Raw genomic sequence first — 17,228 nt, 5'->3', positions numbered from 1 at the left:
CTTTCTCTGGATATTAACTAAGTAAAAAATCTTGACACTTGTGTACAAAGGTTAATGTGTCTGTGGATGGAGAAAAAACAGCTGCAATAATAATTTAACAACAATATTGGCAATAGTGGCTTTAAAGTTGTTTTTTCACTATGCTGGGATTTCTTATGGCCAGTGGCTTAGAATTTGTCAAAAGACAGAAGGTATCAGATTTTAACAGCTTGTCCTTGGCAGGGATAAGTTCTGCACAGACCCTTGGAGCCAGTGTTCCTTATCTGGGCACTGGAATGTAAACAAGAAGCACTTAAGGGGTCCAGGTATGAGGGGCCTGAGGTGACCAATGCTACTGTTCTGCCTGCATTTGATTGGCCTAATCGAATGATGCAATTGGGTTTTTGATCAATTCATTGGCTGGATGACATAGAATCTTCCAGAAAAGAATGGAGAATCGTGGATAAAGAGACACGTGAGCCTTTGTTTGCCAGTGATAACTTGGAGGCCAACCATCACAATAAGACTTGTACCCTGAAGGATGCTTCTGAGAACAAGGAGATAGATTCTACATCGAGGATATTTCTTGGCCAAGGTTTTCCGAAACACAGTAGTATCTATTTTCACTTAAATAGTTAAAGTTGATGTTTAGTTAAATTTCAGTAAAGAGTTAATGAGTTGCAATTGTATGTTTGAGTTGGTAGTTGGTACTAGAAGTGTTAAATAAAGGAATTGTTAAATTACTGTCCTTGTTTGTCTCATTAAACCAGAATGCTTGGAAGGTGTTTAAATTAAAGCTGTATAGTATGTCCTACATTACAAGAGTGTGGAGATGCTGGAGTTGGGCTGGGATGGGCACAGTAAGAAGTCTCACAACACCAGGTTGAAATCTAACAGGTTTACTGGAGGGGGATAACTGCAAATGCATCAAATGTAACCTGTTGGATTTTAACTTGGTGTTGTGAGACTTTTTACTGTGCCCACTCCAGTCCAATGCCAGCATCTCCACATCATGGTTACCACTGACATCGCAAACTGCCAGTTCAAAGTGGAGAGGATCTCCAAAAAGCACTCTGAAGGCTCGTGCTACTAAATAAACCTGGTGGACTTTAACCTGGTGTTGAGACTTCTTACTGTAGATTACAAGGATGACTACACCCTTAAAAGAATCACTGGTTTCAAACCACATGGGAAGTTCTGAGATCCATTAATTGCTGCAACATGTAGAAAGTGAGGGTAATTTACAAATCACCCCATCCTTTACCACCAATTCTACCCATCTCTCCTTTCCAAGTAAGCCCATATCCCCTTCTCCTTTTATCCCTTCCAAACTCCAACCCTTTGGTGCGATTCACAAAAGGCAGATTCGCTGAGAGTGGAAGTTTCAGATTCCCTGATACTTTCTCATTATTAGATTGCTCCTGCTCTGCTATTTTCTTTATGAACCTTCTGTCTCCAACTCTGCTGCTCAGTCTCACCCCACCGAGCTCTCAAGGGCTTTAATGGCTGAAGGAAGGGTCATTACCTGTTCGTCCTCCTCTCGCACCACATACTGAGCAACCTTGAAAGAGCTGAGATATTCATTCATGTTTTGAATGTCAGCGTCATCTGTCGCATTCTGGTTTCGGTCCAGCAGCTTGGAGATGGCCCGGTCATCATAATGGATCATCCTCATTTCTTCAGCCTCCTTCTCAGCTGCAAGTTAAAAACAACCATCAACACGCTCGGTTCTTTTGGGGTGGAGCATGTCAGAACGACCAGGCTGTAAACTGACTGACCATCTGGGTGCTGGTCACTGACTTATAATCATTTTCATTCCTTCTCTCATCCTGAAAAACACACTACTGCTCCCCCGTTTCATAATTCTTCTCTCTCTCGCATTCCAAAGTCCAGAGTTACTGATTTCATGGAAAATCACAGAATCCCTACATCGCAGAAGGCAGCCATTCAGCCCATCGGATCTGCACCGACAACTGTCCCACCCAAGCCCTAGCCATGTAACCCCACATACTTGCCCTGCTAATCTCTCTAACCTATGCATCCCAGGACACGAAGGGTCAATTTAGCATGGCCAATCAACCTAACCTACACATCTTTGGACTGTGGGAGGAAACTGGAGCACCAGGGCAAATCCACACAGACGGGGGTAGAACTTGCAAATTCCGCATAGACAGTGACCCAAACTGGGAATCAAACCCAGGTCCCTGGAGCTGTGAGGCAGCAGTGCTAACCACAGTGCCACTCCTGTGTTATAATAAAACCTACAAGAAAATTTAAACTTTTAAACTTACCCACATTATGCTCTCTTTACATCTCTTACACAGCTAGAAAATACATATCTTTTAATATACATATAAAAATATCTACTAAAAAAGGATGTTGATGGCGTTAGATGAATTGGAATAAGATAGGTACAGCATCAACCTATTGGAGCGAGTGGCCTGTTTTCACTGCAGTAATATGATGTGGCTTTATGTATCATTTTTCTTCAAGGATTAGAAGAATGGAATGTAGGAACAGGAGACCATTCAGCCCCTTAAACCTGCTCCACAGAGATAGGTTAAGTGAGTGGGTAACTAATTAACAGATGGTGAATAAGGTGGGAAAATGTGAACTTGTCCACTTGGCAGGAAGAATTAAAAAAATCAGATTATTATTTAAGTAGGGAGAAATAGCAGTGGTACAAAAGGCCCTGGTTGGTCTGGTATACAAATTTCAAAAGTTAGTTTGCAGGTATGGGAAGGAAGGCAAATGGAATGTTATCATCTCTTGCAAGGGGAATGAATTATACAAATACAGATGTTTTTCTACAGTTGTACAGAGCGTTGCTGAGACCACATCGGGAGTACTGTGTACAGTTTTGGTCTCGTTATTTAAGGTTATAATTGCATTAGAAATTCAGAGATGACTCATTCTAAATACTCCTGGGACGAGGGGGTAATTTTATGAGGAAATTTTGGACATGAATTTAGAAGAACGAGAGTGATCTTACTGAAATACAAGACCCTGAGGGGATTTGACAGGGTGGGTCAGGACTAGAGGACATAGTTTAGAAAGTAAAGGATCTCTCATTTAAGTCAGAAATAAGGAGTTTTTTTTCTGAGGGTCATGAGCCTGTGGAACCCAGAGTGTGGTGGAGGCACGGTTATTGAATATTTTCAAGGTTGAGTTGGATAGATTGACAAGGGATTCAAAGGGTATAGAGCGTGAGAAGGAAAGTGGAGTTGAGGTGACAATCAGTTCAGCCATGCATGATCTTACTCAGTGGCAGAGCAAACTTGAGGGGCCGAATGGTCTACTTCTCCTCCTAATTCTTTGTAAAGTCACTTCAAGTTTTTCATTTCCAATGAAAACAAATCAGACTTCCTTAGCATTTCCTCAGAATTTAAGTCTGTCCCCCACCCCTCACCCCATACCGTCTGTCTCCCCTCCTCCACGCCATACCGCCCCCCCCTCCTCCACGCCATACCGCACCCCCCCCCCTCCACGCCATACCGCACCCCCCCCCCCTCCACGCCATACCGCACCCCCCCCTCCACGCCATACCGCACCCCCCCCTCCACGCCATACCGCACCCCCCCCTCCACGCCATACCGCACCCCCCCCCTCCACGCCATACCGCACCCCCCCCCTCCACGCCATACCGCACCCCCCCCCTCCACGCCATACCGCACCCCCCCCCTCCACGCCATACCGCACCCCCCTCCTCCACGCCATACCGCACCCCCCCCCTCCACGCCATACCGCATCCCCCCCCCTCCACGCCATACCGCACCCCCCCCCTCCACGCCATACCGCACCCCCCTCCTCCACGCCATACCGCACCCCCCCCCCCTCCACGCCATACCGCACCCCCCCCCCTCCACGCCATACCGGCCCCCACCACCCCACTCTTCCACACCATACCGCCCCCCACCACCCCCCTCCTCCACACCATACCACAAGTGCTTGTCATCCTCTACCCACCCAATAGACTGGCTCTGCGTGCGTCAGCCTTGGTGCAGAGGGCTAGTGGGTTCATAAACCCAAACAGCACACACACTGTAGAGGGATCACTAACTGATCTTGATCCCTAACCTAGGCACTGAGACACCTTACACTGCTACACTTGACATCAACTGAATCATCACACATCAGTGACCCTCCAGTCTGTAAGGCTCCATATTAAACTGCAGCTTGTATAGACAATCTGCGATTAGTAGATTTTTACTCGTCGTGGATCCAAGATGGGTAGTTGGAGCTATGGTACAGATCAGCCATGATCTCATTAAATGATGGAACAGGCTCAAGAGGTTGAATGACCACCACCATGTTCCTACTGTACTGAACCACAGGGTAACTCTCAATAATGACTAGTGGGTCAAGTTTCAATAATGGAGGGGTAGTTTCTCCTTTGACCCCACCCTGGTCCTATGTCACATTTGCCTCTGCGCCCACTCTGCCACACCACCCTTCACTTTCTCACCTTCATCATCTTTAAAGAGCTCCTCTGTGCCAAACTTGAGGATATCATCCAACTCCTGCTTGGAAAGTGAGCCAGACTTGGAGCCCAGGCCTGGCCGCACCACAAGGTGGGTCAACATCATCTTCTTCTTGGCCACTTGCGTGATTCGTTCTTCTACCGATGCCCTGGTCACGAAGCGATAGATCATCACTTTTTTATTCTGCCCGATACGATGAGCTCTGCTGAAGGCCTGGAGGACAAAGTTTGGATTTGATTTGATTTTTGAACTCCTCCACTGAACAGGTGCACCCCGCTGCCCCCCCCACCCGCCCGCCCACCCAACGCTGCCCCGCCCGCCCCACGCCGCCCCCCCCGCCCCGCCCGCCCACCCAACGCTGCCCCCCCGCCCCGCCCAACGCCGCCCGCCCAACGCCGCCCGCCCAACGCCGCCCCCCCCGCCCGCCCAACGCCGCCCCCCCCGCCCGCCCAACGCCGCCCCCCGACCCCCCCACCCAACGCCGCCCCCCGACCCCCCCACCCCACTCACCCAACCAACACTGCCCCCTGCCCCACCCACCCAACTCTGCCCCAACCCCCCACCAAACTCTCTCCTACCCAACTCTCCCCCACCCCCCCCACCAAACTCTGCCCCACCCCCACAACTTCCTCCAATGAACATTTCCCCACTCCACCAATCCCAATCTCCAATGAACACTGCCCCAAGTCCTAACTCCCTCTACTGAACATTCCCTCAGCTCCACTGCCCCCCCTCCCCCTCACCCTAAACACGGCTCCATCCCTCCCAATCTGTACTGAATACTTCTCCTGTGCATCCCTTCCCATCTCTTGCTTCCAGCAGCATCCCAAGTCAATCATACAGCCTGGAATCCTTTCTCTGGACATTAGGAAGTGCAGAGACATTTCATGCTCGGATTTCTCCTCCCTGTGAAGCAGCACCTAGCCTCAGTTTTGCATTTCCACTGAACAGGCAGATTGAGGAGATGAGAGACCAGATGCAGAAAATAAACTCCTAATACTGCCAGATAATGTACAGAGACCAACCACCAATCTGCACTTTTTTGAAAAAAACATTCAGGTTTTGGGCATTTATTGATCACTTTATTTCCCTGGGAAGGCGGTGGTGTTGGGACCAACTTCTTGAACCAATGGTAACGCTTGTTAGCTTGTTGGGCCACTGCAGAAGCAGCGTTAAGGTCAATCATGTTGGTTTTGCACTGGAGTCACAGGTAGGCCCAGACTGGGTAAGGGCTGCAGGTTCCTTCCCTAAAGGATGTCAGGTGAATCAGTTGGGTTTTTAACCATGGTTTGACAGCTTCATTGTCATTTCTACAGATACCAGCTTCTTACTTCTGAAGTTTTAAACTGAATCACACACCAGCCCACAGATGCCCTCTGTTGTTGACTCCCATTCTTTCCAAATGATCCAGGATACATCAAATAACCTTAATAAAAGTATTTGTTCTTGGAGATAGAAGTGCTATTGGTCAAACCACATTGATTGCCCTTTCTGAGTTGCACTGTGCTCCAAGAGATATTAAGAATCAACTGGCAGTGTTCAAGAATCAGATTAAGAGTGGAGTCACATGTAGTTCGGATTGGGAAGAATGGCATGTTCCCTTCCCTGAAGGACATTAATGAATCAGTTGGATTTTTACTGCTGTGTTTTCATGGTTATCTGGTATTGACCCACATATTGCAAGAACTTCTGGATCTGGATCTGGATTTGAACTCTTGGCCTCCATTTCTGCCATAAAACCCCAATGCCAGAGTGTCAAATCCTACAGAGGGACTACACAAAAAAAAATCCAATAATTCTGGAACAGTCCTACTCTGCAGACTCAAGTAAAGTGCGCTCTGACCTGAATGTCATTGTGGGGATTCCAATCTGAATCATAGATTACAACAGTGTCTGCGGTGGCCAGGTTGATGCCCAGTCCCCCAGCTCGCGTGGACAGGAGAAAACAGAATTGCTGGGCTCCAGGAGCTGTGGGGAGCAAGAGAGAGAAAGAGATGGATGAGCATTCATTCACGAAACCTGCAAATGTGTGCAAAGTCACAGGAACCAGGGAGCATTTTAGAATCCCTACAGTACGGAAAGAGGCCACTCAGCCCATTGGGTCTGCTACGGCCACAATCCCACCCTGTCCCCATAACCCCACATATTTACCCTGCTAATCCCAACACTAGAGTCAATTTAGAATAGTCAATCAACCTAACCTGCACATCTTTGGACTGTGGGAGGAAACCCACACAAACACAGGGAGAATGTCCAAACTCCATCCACAGGGATCCAAGCTGAGAATCGAACCCAGGTCTCTGGCGCTGAGGCAGCAGTGCTAACCACTGTGTCACCATGCCACCCAAATTCTACTTTCTTTATACTTTTCTCAATGACCTTTTGCCACCTCACCCACTAAATTTCTCACTGTCACTTCCTTGTTGGGGTTGTTTCAAGACCTTGAGCAAGTGGTGGACGATATGGAGGCACAGAAATTGACATAGGTTCAGAAATAGGTCATTCAGCCTTTTGAGCCTATTCCACCATCAATCATTGTGATTTGCAATCACCAACACACTTTGGCTCCGAACCCTCTGTGCCATTCAGAAAGCAAAGATAATGATTCAGTTACTCAGACTGGTGAATAAAAAGTGGTTCTATTCACTTTAGTCATATGATTTGACACAGGTATATCAGATAGTTAAAGGGGTCGATTGCCCTTCTATTGAGAAATTATCCAGTGTTTTAGGTTGCCAACAACCAGGAGACCAATGTATTAGTTACACCAGGACAGGACAAAATTAACTAGTCTACTGTTCTCCTTCACCCAGAGGATAGCAGAGTTGCCGCTCACACGGTAAGCCAGTTTCATCAGGGTAGAAGCTATCTCACAGAAGGGAGATGGAATGCCAGTCACCTCCTTAACTTGATCAAATTGCCTCAAGGGGGTCAGAAAGGCATTTTCCAGATCTTATCATTGGCTGGTCTTGGATTTTATCTGGTTTCTTGTCATTCCTAGGTAGTTGAGATTGCTGGTGGGGACTAAAGGGTTTGGGGGCTTTGGTGGTGGTACAGTGAGTGCCATCTAATCATGATGGAGCTCGCATCTTGATTGTGGGGGTACAGGCTCAGTCAGCTTGGTTGATCCCTGTCCATCATTTCCCACAGGCATCAAGCGTTGGCAATCTCCCTTCTGAGTTGGGCCCCATGACCTGACCAAGGACAGGGCAAGGTAGGGTGACTGCTGCCACGTCACTCCATTCTCCCAGGGGGGGGCCAGTGCTACCAGGAGGGAAATTCAGGAGAATTGCAGACAGAGAGGAAAAGAGAAAATTCAAAACCAAACATGATGCTTTCACATCCCCTCAGTGAATCCAACACATACTGGAAAAAGGTTAAGTAAGGGGAATACAGGGAAAAGGGAGTTTCCGAAACTCCTCCAACTTCCCTCCTGCCCTTGTCGAGGGGGGGAGGGGGAGGGGGAGAGGGAGAGGGAGACAAAGACACTGCATGCAAAATGTTGTCATCCAGTGAATAATACCCCTCTAAAAGGGCACAGCTGAATACAAAAAAAAAATCCAAAAGACAACTGGATTATAACTCAAGACAAGCTAACTAGAAGGCTTGGTTATAAAGAGGAGAAAGTTTACCACAAAGACACAAATCAATCCCTGGTAGGTCCACACTTGGAATATCACATACAGTTCTAAACATCACACTCTAGAAAGAAATGCAGTGTGGTTGTACTCACTATAATGTAACCAGCACTTAAAGAGTTAAATAATGAGGAACAATTATGTACACCTGGAAAATAGAATGCTAAGGGGAGGTTTTGATTTTTTTCAAATCAGAGCCAGATCAGCCAGGAGTGAAGTTAAGGAATGGTTATTCACACGAGGGCTGTTAAGAAATGTGGAACTCAGACTAAAAGCAGATGTGAACACAACTGATCATTTTAAATTTCCCTTCAATAGGTCTTTTGCTAGGCAAAGGCATTAAGATACATGGAGCCGAAGTAGATGGATAGAACTAGGTTACAATTTAGCCATGATCTCATCGAATGGCAGAACAGGGCTCAAACAGCTGAATGACCTACCCCCCTCTACATACACTACATCAACGATAACAGATCACCACCACAAGTCAAATGCTCAACTCATAAGCAGCTGTGTGGTGCTGGGTTGTTCAAACACAGTCACGTAGAATTCTAGATGGCACAGAAGCAGGCCACTTGGCCCAGCCTGCCTATACTGGCCTTCTGACACAAGTTACCCTTTTGAATCACATTCATGATCCTTTCCCCTTATCCTTTTTTAAAGATTTTTTTTACAAGTAGTATCCCCTTTTCGCATTGATGGTGATTCCAATTTATAACCAGACTGCATTATAAAACTACACCCAAGCTTTGACACCATTCCTTTGGTGATTATTTTAAGTTCATCCCCTCAGGGATGCTAAAAATATAATTTCCCTCCTGTGCTCACCTCTAGCAGATCTCCTCTTAACCTTCTTTGTTTTAGCGTAAAGAGCCCTTACTTTCTCATCCCCTCACAAACTTCAAGCTTCTTGTTCTTGCTATCTTAACAAATCCCTTTGGAATCTTCTTGAAGACCTTGACAACTTTAAACTGGATGCAATATCGTAGCAAAGTGCTACAGTTCCATCCCCCTTCCATTAGTTTTGGGTGTATTCTGCTGTAGTTGGAAGGAAGTTTCTTATTTCATCAGACCTGGGGACTCCTTAGTCACAAAGTACTCAACAGGGTCACTGAGTGAAAGGAATGTTATTGCTTTTCTAACATCCACATGAAAGCAAGGAAAACCCTCTCACCGTTAAACCGGTCAATGGCCTCCTGTCGCTGATTACCAGTGATGCTTCCGTCTATCCGCTCGTATTTGTATCCATCGTACTCCAGGAAGTCCTCCAGCAGATCCAGCATTTTAGTCATCTGTCAATCACAAACAGCACTTTTACCCACAGCAGGGGAACCCTCAATCCTAATTCACACCAGATCCCAGTCTCTCTATCCTGCCCGTTGATTACTTTGGCTCCTAATCTCGCACTTCCTTGAGATTTACATTTTCTTGCTCACTCAAATGCCTCCATGACTGCATCCGCTCCCTCTGAAGTAACGAATTCTTTTGGATTGTAATCACTGTTGTAACATGGGAAAACCTATCTCATTGCTATGCACAGAGAGAAGGCCAATCAACCCTTTCTGGGCCATTGGTTGAAGATTAAATGCTGGTTAGACCAAGAATTTCCCTGCTCTCCTTCCAATAATGCCATTAGGTCTTTTAAACCCACCTGAGATAGCAAGGCAGGTCCTTGACTTAAAGTCTAATTTGAAAGGTAACACCTCCGGCAGTGCAGCATTCCCTCCATACGGCACTCAAATGAGGCAGCCTGGATTACATGGCTCTGGAGTGAGATTTGAACAGGACTACTACAAACTGACACATTGGGCAGAACTCAGAAGGCTGACTGCCTGTGCCAAAACACCCATGGTTATTCCTCACATTTCCAGGAGGCTTCACTGGGCAGGGAGCAGGGCTCTGGATAAATGTCCCCTCCCTCACCAAGGACCACAGAGGCTCATTCCAGTTCTCCACCTCCAGCCAGTACTGCCTCAGCAGCATAGTCAATGTGTTTAACAGCCAAACAGATTTACTAGCTGCTTGGGAATAGGGAGGGGGAGGGTGGAGGGTAGGTGGAGGATGGATGGAGGGTGGAGTGTCTAGTCTTGTTCGTCCTTTGGGATAAAGATGACTGCAGTGCTTGATAGAAGTCCTGCGGATAAATTTGAGATGGGGGTGGCAGAGGGGAGGTAGAAAGGAATCCCATTCAATGCATCAGTTGGCGTCAGCCTTGATTCATTGGTAGCATCTCTGAGTCAGAATAAATATTATAGGTTCAAGGCCCACTCCAGGATTCCAGCACAAAAATTGAGACTAAATTGTCCCAGTGCAGTGCTGAGGGAGTGCTGCATCATCAAAGGTGCCACTATCAGTGGAAGTGTTAAACAGAGATCCCCCCTCTGCCCTTGCAGGTGGACATAAAAGATCTCTAGGCACCAATACAAAGAACAGCAGGGATGCTCTCTCCAGCGAGCTGGCCAATAATTATTCCTCAAGCAACATCACAAAACATATTAATTGCTCATTATGCCATTGCAGTTTTTGGGATCTTGCTGTGTTTCCTACTTTACAGCAGCTACCTCCCCCCCACCCAGGTTACCTGAGAAAAGATCAACACTCTGTGGCCTTGACTGTGCAACTTCTTCAACATCTTCTGCAGGAGGATCAGTTTCCCGGATGACTTCACCAGCGAGTTCCCATCGTACGATCCATTCGGTAATACTGGAGCTTCCTGTCAACACCAGCAAAGTAGCACTCAACATTAACATAGGTGTCAAGGTGCACAGTTAGATCCCACAACTGCCCATCTGCACACAGACTATGTGGGCAGGGTCCTCTGTGCTCTCCAAGAAGCACCATTTCCTCGGGAAAGTTTGGGATAGCACGGTGGCATAGTGGCTAGCGCTGCTGCCTCTCAGCGCCAGGGACCTGGGTTCGATTCCCAGCCTTGGGTCACTATCTGTGTGGAGTTTGCACATTCTCCCCATGTCTGCGTGGGTCTCCTCTGGATGCTCCGGTTTCCCCCCTCAGTTCAAACGATGTGCTGGTTAAGTGCATTGCCCATGCTAAATTCTCCCTCAGTTTAACTGAACAGGCGATGGAATGTGGTGACTAGGGAATTTTCATAGCAATTGCATTGCAGTGTGAATGTAAGCCTACTTGTGACTAATAAATAAATTTTAACTTTAAGTTTATTGGTAGCCATCAGACTGTTGACAATCCTCAGGATGTGGATGTCACTGAAAAGGCCACTATTCAACTCCCAGGACAGCAGCAACATTTTCCTGAAAAATCAGGTGCTACCACAGTCCCAAGATGTGCGGGTTAGGTTGATTGGCCGTGCTAAGAAATTGCCCCTTAGCGTCCAGGGATGCGTAGGCTAGAGGGATTAGTGGGTATAATGTGTAGGGATATGGGGGTAGGGCCTGGGTGGGATTGTGTTCAGTGCAGACTCAATGGGCCGAAGGGTTCTATGATTCTATAAAACAACTGAGTGGCCTGTTGGGGCTGGTTCACATAAACCCGGAGGAGAAAGCCAGTTTCCATCCCATTAAGTAAATAATTTGGGGTCCTTTAAACAGCTTCATGGTCACTTTTACTGATAGCAGATTAATATTACCGGTTTTTTTTTAAAGAAATGATTTCAAATCCTCAAACTACCCTGGTGAGATTTGAGCTCACACTATCTCGTTCATTTATCTAGGAGCAATTAATGACTCCACTATCGGCACTACACAACACCTCAATGCCACCTGTATTGTACAACACCCCATTAGACTGCCGGCTTGTTCTGCTCGTGTTTGGGAATATTCCACACATCTCACTATGATCCTGATAGAGGGAACAGATTTTCCTTCAGTCAGTCAGTGCTGGATGCAAACCCAGGTCACTAGAATGTAAGTGCTCCAGCTACTGCACGAACGTGTTCTTTAACCAGAATCAATCACAATTTCCAAAGGCATTGATGCACTTGAGGGGTAAACCAAACAAACATTAGGAATAGAAGGAAATGGCAGAGGCCAGAGGTGGTTAATTTACTGCCCAAACACCAGCATGAATGAAAAGAACTGTTTCTAGGCTGTAAATCTGATGTAATTTTGTGCAGGTCTCTGAGGACAGGCTTGAATCCACACATGAACTGAAGCAAAGTGACATTAAGCTCGGGGACAAAGACAAATTGCTGGGAAATCTCAGCAGGTCTGACAGCCTCTCTGTGGAGAGAGAATAGAGCCAACATTTTGAATCTGGGTGATGTTTCGTCAGAGCCCTAGCCCTAGCTCTGATGAAAAGTCAACTAGACTCGAAGCGTTGGCCCTATTCTCTCTCCCAGATGCTGTCAGACTTGCTGGGATTTCCAGCATTTTCTGTTTTTATTTCAGGTTCCAGTATCCAGAGTATTTTGCTTTTGTCCTGAGCGAGGGCGTATGCACAACTCTCCCAGCCCCCTTGGAGCCCCCTTTTCTGCCCCCTCAATACTTACCACTGCAGCCACTGGAAATAAATATGGATGATTACAACATTTCTTCAGATCCATCATGATGTTCAACAATGACACCTGATTCCCACCGCCTTTCGAATTCAGTGCCTCAAAATTCTTGGTCAAGATGAACTTGTAGTATTTCCTGCAAGGACACACACACAAAGATAAGAAGCAGAACACAAGGAAGGGTGCACTGTCAGCACCCAGATGCAGATTTGCTATTTGGTTTTCCCAACTTACTTCTGCATAGAGCTAAGTTCCACACGAACTATCAATTCTGTCTTTGAAGGCATGTTTTTAAAGACATCAGCCTTGAGTCGCCTTAACATGTGTGGGCCCAGGAGATCATGAAGCTTCTTGATCTGGTCCTCCTTTGAGATGTCTGCAAATTCCTCCAAGAAACCCTCCAGGTTGCTGCAATAAAATAGGAACAGTCACTGGTGCTGTCACCTCAAGCTCCTGGTGCTGAAACTCAGTCTGCTGAAGACCCATCCAACCATAACCCCTTCTCAAACCAGCTCCTCGGCTGGACAAGTTAAACTCCCTGTTTGTCAAAGACAGGGTTACCTGGAGAACCAGGTCACTCGCACTGTTTCCGAACCTGTCCACACCACCTGTGTTCCAGACCCTCAGACCCTCTCCAAACTCTGCCCTCCTGGGCAGCAGTGCTGTGGCGCAAGATGGCTCCAATGCAGCATCCCAGGCTTCAAGACAGTAGGCAAAGCTCCAATGCAATGAGTTTGCACTCCACATCAGCACAGTGGCCAAGCGGTTAGCACTGCTGCTTCACAGTGCCAGGTACCCAGGTTCGATTCCCGGCTTGGGTCACTGTCTGTGCGATGTCTGTACAGGTTTGGTCTGGGTGCTCCAGTTTCCTCCCACAGTTTGAAAGACGTGTTGGATAGGTGGATTGGCCATGTTAAATTCTCCCTCAGTGTACCCAAACAGGTGCTGGAGTGTGGCAACTAAGGGATTTTCACAGTATCTTCATTGCAGTGTTAACGTAAGCCTACTTGTGATGATAATAAATAAATAAGGAATGGAAAGGGCACTATGGGGGGGGTCTGTCTCTTGGCTAAGAGGCATCACAATTGTCTGAGTGTAACAATGGAGATCAAACTGAAATTTGGTAGAGGTGGGAAGCAAGCATGAATCAAGTCCCCACATACACCGCACCTGACTTTCCTTTCTATGCAGGCTGCATGTGTAACAGGTGTTCAATTCATTACAATCCCCTTTTACCACCCCAACCCTGTATCTCATTCTCCATTACAGCCCTGTTTCTCCTCTCAAATCACAAAAATTTCTATCCCTTCCTCACCATTACAGCCACTCCCCCACCCTCCTCCCCATTATAGTTTAGGCTGTTCACTGAGTCTGTTATAACCTACCCACTCCTGGTTCCAGGGGACAGTGGCAGAAAATTAACCTGCAGAAGATGCAAAAAGTATCCTCTGCAGTTCTGACATGAGCTCATCTGTTTACCTCAATCTATGATGTGGAGATGCCGGTGTAATATACCTGTTGGACTTTAACCTGGTGTTGTGAGACTTCTTACCTCAATCGACAGGAGGTTAAAAACCCCATTCAATCAACTCTGTCATTGCTACTTGCTTGTCTATCTCTGCATTTATACATTCTACCACTTCATACCTGCTACCAGGTGGTGTGTAGATTAACATTTTAAAATCAATGAAACTTACTTAAAGCGTACAGGAGTGAGGAAGTTCAGCAAGTGGAAAAGTTCCTCCAGGTTATTCTGCAGTGGTGTTCCCGTCAGTAGCAGCTTGTAGTCAATCTTGTAAGCATTTAGCACCCTAAAATACTGGAAAATTCAATACTAAAAAATGAACAACTCCTCACAATCAGATATACAAGGTCAAAGGGCAGAATCAACAGAACCACATGACCCACACCCACATTTTAATTTCAGCTGATAAGCTGTTGAATGGCTCTAGTGATTTTCAGGGTCTCTCCTTCTTCCCTACCACCACCTGCCCACCAAAGGCACGACTTGAAATTATACATGATGTGGAGATGCCGGCGTTGGACTAGGGTAAGCACAGTAAAAAGTCTCACAACGCCAGGTTAAAGCCCAACAGGTTTATTTGGTAGCATAAGCTACAAGCTTTCAGAGCACTGCCCCTTCATCAGGTGAGTGGGAGTCGACTCTGAAAGCTTGAGACTTGTGCAACCAAATAAACCTGCTGGACTTTAACCTGGTGATGTGAGACTTCTTATTGAAATTATACATCCATACGGCCCATCATGGATGGAAGAATGACCCAATTTGAACCATATCCTAACCCTTTTCCCACAGCTCTGCAAATATTTTCCCTTCAAGCATATCATCCATCCAATTCCCATTTAAAAGTTACACATCAATCTGACTTGGAAATATAATTGCCGTTTCTTCACTGTTGCCGGGTCAAAATCCTGGAACTCCCTGCCTAACGGCATTGTGGATGTACCTACACTACATGGATGGCAGAGATTCAAGACGGTGGCCTTCTCGAGGGCAATTAGGGATGGACAGTAGATGTCCTGTAACACAAATCAAAACTGGAATCTTCCACCACCCTCTCGGGTAGTGCATTCCAGATCATAACGGGCTGAGTAACCACATTTCTCTCCTTTCTTCATCTCTGCTTCTTTGGAATTGTTTACCCAATGTTCTGCCAGTGAAAACCGTTTCTCCTTAATGACAATTAAACCCTTCACAATTTTAAACACGCTGATTAAGTTTTCTTCCAATCTTCTCTACTCCAGGGAAAATAAACCTTCTCCAAGCTCTCCGGGTGTCTCGGTTAGGGCCCTCCTGGTTCCAGGCATTACATATCGCTCTTCTTGGTGGGGTTGGAGCACTGGCTGCTAATAACTACTCACCAAAAATGAATGCTTATGTGAACTGATTAGAAGGAATTTGATTCTTATTGGAGAGTGATTCTAGTGGGGGCTTAGACTAACAATGCCTGCATTTGATAAGCTGGAAGGAAAAGTGTGGCTGTTCAGAAGCCTTTGTCTCGTAGTGAGAGATACGGGGATCAAGAGATCCACCTTTTCACTTGGCGCAGCATCGTGGCATGAAGTGTGACAAAGGTAAAGCTTTGGAGTTGCAGAACTTTGTATCTGAGGAGCAACTGAAATTGCTACATCTCAGCGGAGAGGTGGGCTGGGGACAGGTGCGGGGAGGGAGAGAGAGAAAGAATGTGTGTGGGTGGCGTGTGTGCGCATGCATGGACATATGGAAATCTCCATGTGGTGGTCACGGAGGACCAGAACACAGTATGAAATGGGAGAAATGGGCGATCCCCACAGCATCAGCATCAGGAGAGGAGACTCATGAGCCAAGAATGCCAGGAGTTGGGAAGCAGAGGACAATCAGCTTGCGGTTACAGACCTTGTGCCAAAGGAAAGGATTAATGTCCTTGAGGCAGAGTGATCAGGATGAAGTATTCCTTCAGCGTAGGGAGTCAGTGACGAGGGAGTGATCAATTTAAAATTGTCTTAGGGAGCAAGGAGCAAGTTTGGAATAAATCTCCTTGCACAGGGGCTTTTTGGAGAATGAAACATTTTGCCACATGGAAAATTTGAGGTGAAGATCATTGCAACTTTAAAGGGAAAATTACATGAACATTTGAATCAGAGGCAGACCTATGGACACATGTTGGAGCATTGGGCTTACTGAGCAAAAGCCAGCACAGAAACAATGGACCAAATGGCCACCTTCTATGTTATAAGCCTTTTCAGTTCTGCAGTCCTGCACATGTAGTACAGATCAGTTTAACACATACTGCTTATTAATCCATCCCCCCACCTCCTTATTTCGCTGTTGACAATTCATTAGATACAAGTTTCAGCGATTTTGGTAAACCTCTGGAAACAAGTTACTATTCTTCACCTATGAGCCTCAACATTGAATGTCAGCAAGATATGCAGCTCCATCCATCCACCCCTCCTATTCCCCCCTCCCGCCCCCTTGCCCCATCTCCATGCACAGCCCTCCAGACACACCCCTCCCAACAAAATGCACCAGATTGTGGACTCCTGTCGCTCCCTCCCAGGGAGACAGTCCTCTCCTATAGCCCAGGAGCAGCAAGATCACGTCACACTTACTTTGGACTGGTTATTTTTCAACCTGTGAGCTTCATCGACAACAAGACAGGCCCAGTCGATTGATCCCAGGATGGTCTGATCAATAGTGATCAGCTCATACGACGTGAGCAGAACGTGAAACTTTATTTGCGCCTCACTCTGAAACAGAAACATTTTCTCCCATTATCAATCCCAAACATCCTGATAACTCTGCTGAAGAATGGGGCAGCATTGCACGAATAAAGACAAACTAAACTTCAAGAACCAGGGACAAGTGCATTGATTTTAGATGTCAGTATATTACTCTGGGGATGATAAATTTCTCCCACTTTGCATCACCAAGAACATTCAACATTCTGGCTACCTGTTCCCAGTTACAACTTCACGATCCCACAAAGAAAGAATAAAACCACTTTACCTTTTATCTCTCCCTCATCTCCAGAAATTAGTGGAAACAGTTTGAGTCCCCTTCCATTGCCTCGTCCAAGCAACCACTTTGTACAAGTGTAAATGTCGAGGGCATCGCAGCCAGGACCCACAGCAGCCCCCACCCAAACCATCCCAACAGACATC

General features: G+C 46.5%; 1 protein-coding gene across 2 annotated transcripts in view; it reads right to left on the bottom strand.

Annotated features, from left to right (window-relative positions):
* The window catches only part of LOC145360276 (ATP-dependent chromatin remodeler CHD5-like), a 102,609-nt gene that overhangs the window by 30,401 nt on the left and 54,980 nt on the right, over window positions 1-17,228 (bottom strand). For both annotated transcript variants that reach the window (XM_080215403.1, XM_080215401.1), the window contains exons 15-23: window positions 16,677-16,814; window positions 14,264-14,385; window positions 12,801-12,974; window positions 12,561-12,702; window positions 10,680-10,811; window positions 9,273-9,390; window positions 6,304-6,428; window positions 4,445-4,673; window positions 1,505-1,674 (exon numbers count right to left, since the gene is read on the bottom strand). In XM_080215403.1, the coding sequence (XP_080071529.1) occupies window positions 1,505-1,674; window positions 4,445-4,673; window positions 6,304-6,428; window positions 9,273-9,390; window positions 10,680-10,811; window positions 12,561-12,702; window positions 12,801-12,974; window positions 14,264-14,385; window positions 16,677-16,814 (1,350 nt within the window). The remainder of the gene's footprint in view (window positions 1-1,504; window positions 1,675-4,444; window positions 4,674-6,303; window positions 6,429-9,272; window positions 9,391-10,679; window positions 10,812-12,560; window positions 12,703-12,800; window positions 12,975-14,263; window positions 14,386-16,676; window positions 16,815-17,228) is intronic.

Source organism: Carcharhinus amblyrhynchos, chromosome 30, assembly GCF_965287045.1.
Source record: "Carcharhinus amblyrhynchos chromosome 30, sCarAmb.v2.hapA, whole genome shotgun sequence".
In the NCBI taxonomy this organism is placed as follows: Eukaryota; Metazoa; Chordata; class Chondrichthyes; order Carcharhiniformes; family Carcharhinidae; genus Carcharhinus; species Carcharhinus amblyrhynchos.
Note: the sequence above shows the minus strand (reverse complement) of the source record. Positions and strands in the feature narration are given on the sequence as shown.